Genomic DNA, 5,844 nt, shown 5'->3' on the forward strand with positions numbered 1-5,844 from the left:
TTCAGGAACAATTGGGGTTGCATACTACAGTACTTTAAACAAACAGTCCTAACGCCGTGTTGAATTTAGAACATCAATTTGATATGGTTTCTCTATAAAAAATAAATAAATGTGCTCTTTGAGACGCCAGTGTTCCGTAAATAATACAATCACTTAGTAATTAGAATTTCCTACAAGGGGCGACAAAGTGCATATTCGGCAATGTAACCCGCCGAATACACGAAGAAGAATGTTGGAAGGTGCCAAATATGGTTACAAACACCGGCTTCGCTAGCCAGCTGGGCTACTCCGAAAGTACGTCAACAAAATTAATCAAAACTATTGAAAATGTGCAACCGAACGTTGCGAATTACATTTGTAGGTCTTAGTCGTTAATAGAAGATTGTCACGGCTAGTTAGCACGTAGTGACAAACTTTTAGGCTATGGTATGTTGCAAGTAGAATCGTGTGCTATTTTGTGTGTTACTGTACGGTGCAACTGCAATGTTAGTAATCACTAATCAAGCGTCATTATCACTGGCAGGACATCTGGGAAAATGTCGGGGTGCCCGATGCCCTCTATACCCCCACCTCCTCTGCCTCCACCTCCTCCAGCACCTCTAGATTCAATGGACAAAAAGAAGAAGTTGTACCAGACGATAGGCGGCAGCAAGAGCCCAGTGAAAGGCGACAACACGGAACCCCTCCTGCTCATCAGCCAGAGGAAGAGCAGGTGACAGATGAATACATATATTATCATAAACCAGTTGTTCTACCATTGTTATTCACCTGCATCAAATGGTTCACATGACTGCATTTTTTATTTGATTTTTTTATAGTGTTTATTTCAAGGTAAGACAATTGAGAACAATAAAGAATTGTATTACTGGCCAGCATTATATGTAATGGTATATAAAATATTAGAATTATCTAGTTTATTTTTATGTATTTATTTTCAAATTTTTTATACACCCATGGCACTTTTTTTTAATTTTTTTATCTCAAGCATACATAATTTATTGTGATTTGATTAGATTTTTTATTCCAAACATTTACATGATATATATCTTATAATGGAACTAGTAAAATAATAATTGGCAATCAAAACAACATAGAAAGAATATTTATTTATTGAAGGTGGTGTCTTTAGTTTTGTCAGTTTGTGTTTATAAACACAACTATTTGTGTTTGTAAACAACCAATTCAAAACACACAAAAACACAAAAAATGGCAAAATACAGGCTAGGATGGTGATGGATGATGACAAAATCACCACCACACATTAACAGAAGCCCAGAGGTGTTGATTGAGAAGGATTACATGTGTATACATTCAGTGTTTAAGAAATTTTTATTTCTGAGTAAAAACTAAAGATCTCACCTTCAAGTCCTACTTAGTAAGTTAACACTATTATTATTATTAGTAGTAGTAGTAGTAGTAGTAGTAGTAGTAGTTCAAGATTATTATTACGTCTCAAGCTCAAATATAGCTTGTTCTTTATAAGTTTAAAATCCAATGATGTTTTTTTTGTGTGTGTCTGTACAATATTTCTTCAGTCATTTTAAAAACATCCATTTATGTTGTTATGAATGTATTATTATTGCATTGAAACTTGTATTCTTTTGTTGTTTATTTTCCAGTGATTTACAAGCATTCTTAAAAAAAAAAACTCATTCACTGCCATTGACAATTTGAACTATTTCTATTAGTTCCATTTTTATTAACAAGAGTATGAAATTCTAGCAAAAATATTGTACATTTAGAACAGATATAACATTTGTGAATAATGAGTTAACTATTGAAGTCATGCGATTAATTACAATTGACGCGATTTAAAAGAAGAGAAAAGAAAAGATTACTAAAAATTAGGGCCGTCAGGCAATACAAATTTTGAATCGCATGACTTCACTAGTTAACTCACGATTAATCAACACCATCTGTTCTAAATATACAATAAAAAAAAATCTAGGTTTTGATACTCTTGTTAACAAAAGTGGGAAAAAATGTTGGAACTAATAGAAATAGCTCAAATGAATTTTTGACGTCTATAACCGCCAATGGCAGTGAATGAGATAATAATGACACTATGCTCGACTATTTCATTTGAACTCTTTTCATGTGCATAAAAGCAGTCATTAAATCTTAATGTCATTGATATATTATATACTTCAGTTTCAGCCAAGCTCTCCACTGGACTCTGGTAAACACGTACGTGCCTTCGCTCATCCAAGACGGCCCACAGTAAGTGCTGCATGCTCGTCAAGTCCCGTCGTGCCCTGCCTTTGACTGACAGCGTACTTATGTAATGCTGGAAAGTCTCATAAATACTTTCACATTGACATCATTACTAGGCATACTGTACAGTACCTGCCAGGGTGTGCCTGTACGCCGATTGTGTTTTTCTGTTTATCTTGCAGGTGCGGCTTGGTGGCCTTGTGGATGGCTGCTCACCTGCTGCAGCCGGCCGTTGACATGAGCGCCGTGGTTCAGGCTGCGCTCGGCCGAGGCTTCACAGCACAGGGGGAAATGTTCTCAGGTGAAGAAAAGGAGCACCCTATTATACAAACACATGTAGTGTTTGCTTAATAGGGTGCCACTGACGTACCTCTCACACAAACTCTCTTACAAATTTGCCAAGACACTCACACGCTGAATCACACTCATGCGCACTACTGAAACACACTAGAGGAGCACCCTTACACACAAGTGAAATGCTCTCACTCACAACTCAAATTGTCTCACGCATCATTATTGGCATACAGTCATATAATGTACTGAAATTCACTTGTGTTTCTGTAGTTAGCGAGAGAGTGTTGCAGTTGTGTGCACGTGAGCGCTAAAGTAGTGTTTACCAAAGTATTTCAGTAGTGGGTAAGAAAGCGTGTCAGTCGTGTGTGGAGTGTTTTAGTAGTGTGTGAGAGCATTTCAGTAGTGAGTGCTAGAGCATTTTAATACTGTACACTCTAAGAAGGTTTCAGTAATGTGTCATGATTGTTTCTATGTTTCATGTGTTGTGAGAGTGTTTCAGTCGTATGTGTGAGAGCATTTCAGTAGTGTATATACTGTAGGAAGGTTTCAGTAATGAGTTGAGTGTTTCAGTAGTGCGTGAGAGTGTTTCAGTAGTGGATATACTGTAGGAAGGTTTCAGTAATGAGTTGAGTGTTTCAGTAGTGTGTGAGAGCATTTCAGTAGTGAGTGTTAGAGCATTTTAGTACTAGTACTGTATACTCTTCGAAGGGTTCAGTAGTGTGTCAAGATTGTTTCCATGTTTCATGTGTGAGTGTGAGAGAGGTTTTCATTAGTATGTATGAGAGCATTTCAATCAGTAGTGTTAGAACATTTCAGTAGTGTATATACTGTAGGGAGGTTTCAGTAATGAATTGAGTGTTTCAATAGTGAGCGTGAGTGTTCCAGTAGTATGTGTGAGAGCATTTCAATAGTGAGTGTTAGAGCATTTCAGTAGTGTGTATACTGAAAGGTTTCAGCAGAATGTGAGAGGGTTTCAGTAGCGAGTGTGAGAGCAAATAAGTAGTGAGAGTTATAGCATTTCAGTAGTGTGTATGAAAGTGTTTCACTCAGTAGTATTGCCTGAAGTGTTTTTCAGTAGTGAACTAGTGTATGAGAGCATGTCAGTTTTGTATATGAGAGCCTTTCAGTATTGTGTGAGAGTGTTTCAGTGCTGTGTGTGTCAGTTTATTTCAGTTATAGAATTTCAGAAGTATGTATTAAAGCATTTCAGTAGTGTTTGAGAGAGTATTTTAGTCATGCATTTGAAAGCATTTCAGTAGTGTGTAGAATTAGAGCATTTAAGTAGTGTTTATGAGAGTGGAAAATTTGTCATTATTGGCCATGAGAGCATTTCAGTAGTGTTTGAGAGAAAATCCTGAATTATGTCCCTGATGACACATCAGATCTTTGGTTTTTTTTTCAGCTAGAAACATGGCGCTGCTGGCCGAGGAGATGTGTGGCTGCAAGGCGGAGCTTCTGTCGGGTGGTTTGAGTGGCGACAACGCCACCAGGATCATCTCACACCTGTGGAGCAGACAGCCCGTTCTCATCCCGTATCCGCTGATTTTTGTAGTGATCTTCACCCTGCCTAGCTATCATGTCAACTCACGGGTGGGGAAATTCAGTGCAAGGGTGGCTGTTATGCAAATGAGCTCCATTGTTACATCACAGTGAGCTGTAATTGCAAAATAGTTTCAAAGCAGTAATTATGTACCTTGACATTGGCTATCCAGATATGATGAAGACTTCAACCATGAGCCTTGCCAGCGCGGCGGCCACAGGGCGCACTGGGCCGTGGCTTCAGGTACGATATGGCGGCCAAATTGCAAATGTTCCACGTACGTCATCGAGAGCGGTTCAAAATCAATATTTATTGACAAAAATATTTTCAAAATTGAATATGATATCAGAGATGCTGATGATGATTATTAAATGTGTGCATTTATAATTATTTTTGGTCAAAGAACAACCAATCAGAAGATGTAAAAATGCTGACATCATCGAGGGCCAGCTCTTTGGCTCTGTGAGGACAAATGTGAAATCTGATTGGTTAAAGACACAGCATCATTGCTAATATAGTTTAATTAAATTACAGTGGGCAGATTAGATTGATATGGCAACACGTAGAGCTTGAAATCCGATTGGACTAAAAAACCCATCTCTTTACCTGGCAGGTGTTCTCCTGGGTACGGACCAGGGGGACAAGAGCACAGAGCCCACTGAACCTGACCCCACTCTGCCGTGGATTCACCTGCGTGGACACTCCAGCTCCTCCTCATCGTGTCCCACAGTGGACAGCTCACGTCTCAGAGAGGTTTACATCCTGGCCAAGCAGGGCAAAAGTCTGCGCTACCAGCTGTGGAATTTGGACAGCGTTGCCCGTAGCAACCAGCAGCTCAAGACGATGGACCCACAGAGATGCAGCGATGGAACACAATATGTTCTTCCCGAAGGCGGAGTGGAAGCCGGGCTGGCTGGTCAGGCCGTTTTACTGCACATAAGGACAGAGTGTGCTGGTGGTGCACATAAACAGAATCACGTGCTGGGGTCGACGGAGAAGATGATTTTAAATGGTCAGCAATGAATTCACAGGTTTGTTTCTAAATACTTGATGCATGTTGGAAGATAATTGCTGGAAAACTAGCAAAGAATGAGAAGTATGTGGAACTCAAATGTGGATAAATTAAAGTTGTTTTTCACCAAATGGGGCCTATTGATGCAGTTGGGCCCTGCTATGAGCAGGGTTATAATCGTTTTGGAATTTTCATTGTAGTTTTATTTTTTTCATTTTTGAGTTTTTTAATATTTAGTTAGTTTTAACTGGTTTTCAGGGTGGCTTTGTTAGTTTTAATTACTTTGAGTTTTTCCCCCCAAAAATTCTTAGTTTTTGTTTTAATTTTTAATTTATTATTTGTGTGCACAAAGTAAAAAACACTATGGTAAAACAGCATTTCATTTTTGGATGGATAATCCATAAATAAAATACTCAACTCAATACTCGGAGCTGCTTGAACAGTTTACTATATATATATATATTTCTATTTCTAATTATATATACACACACACACACACACGGTGTATAGTTATAAATGAACCAAAAAAGAAACGCACTTGTTATCCTAGAAGTGACATCATCTGAAGCCGCTTTTCTATTGGCTGTTGGTAGATGACGTCACTTATGTGCGACGGACTTTCTAACGTCCTTATTCCAGTTAATATGGAAACATACTTAAAATCACATTACCAAAGATAAAAAGGAAAGACAATGTTTTTTTGTTTTTTTTGTTAGTTTTCGTTTACTAAAATAACAACAACAAAAAAAAAGAAGAAGTCATGAATAAGAAAAAAGCCACTCTC

General features: G+C 38.2%; 1 protein-coding gene across 2 annotated transcripts; it reads left to right on the plus strand.

Moving 5' to 3' along the window:
• The first annotated feature begins 213 nt into the window (after positions 1 to 213).
• On the plus strand, positions 214 to 5,579 carry actmap (actin maturation protease). Of its 2 annotated transcripts, none has more exons than XM_086081431.1 (7): positions 214 to 294; positions 524 to 712; positions 2,152 to 2,220; positions 2,397 to 2,515; positions 3,911 to 4,040; positions 4,221 to 4,291; positions 4,662 to 5,579. In XM_086081431.1, exons 2-7 carry the CDS (start codon positions 537 to 539, stop codon positions 5,069 to 5,071), a joined length of 975 nt encoding a protein of 324 aa, XP_085937557.1. In that variant the 5' UTR covers positions 214 to 294; positions 524 to 536; the 3' UTR covers positions 5,072 to 5,579. The 2 variants fall into 2 exon arrangements, with proteins under 2 accessions (XP_085937557.1, XP_085937559.1); XM_086081433.1 differs by having other exon boundaries at positions 291 to 426.
• The last annotated feature ends 265 nt before the right edge of the window (positions 5,580 to 5,844 follow it).

This window comes from Leptonotus elevatus, chromosome 7 (genome assembly GCF_054856555.1).
Source record: "Leptonotus elevatus isolate MCC_2025b chromosome 7, RoL_Lele_1.0, whole genome shotgun sequence".
NCBI lineage: Eukaryota > Metazoa > Chordata > Actinopteri > Syngnathiformes > Syngnathidae > Leptonotus > Leptonotus elevatus.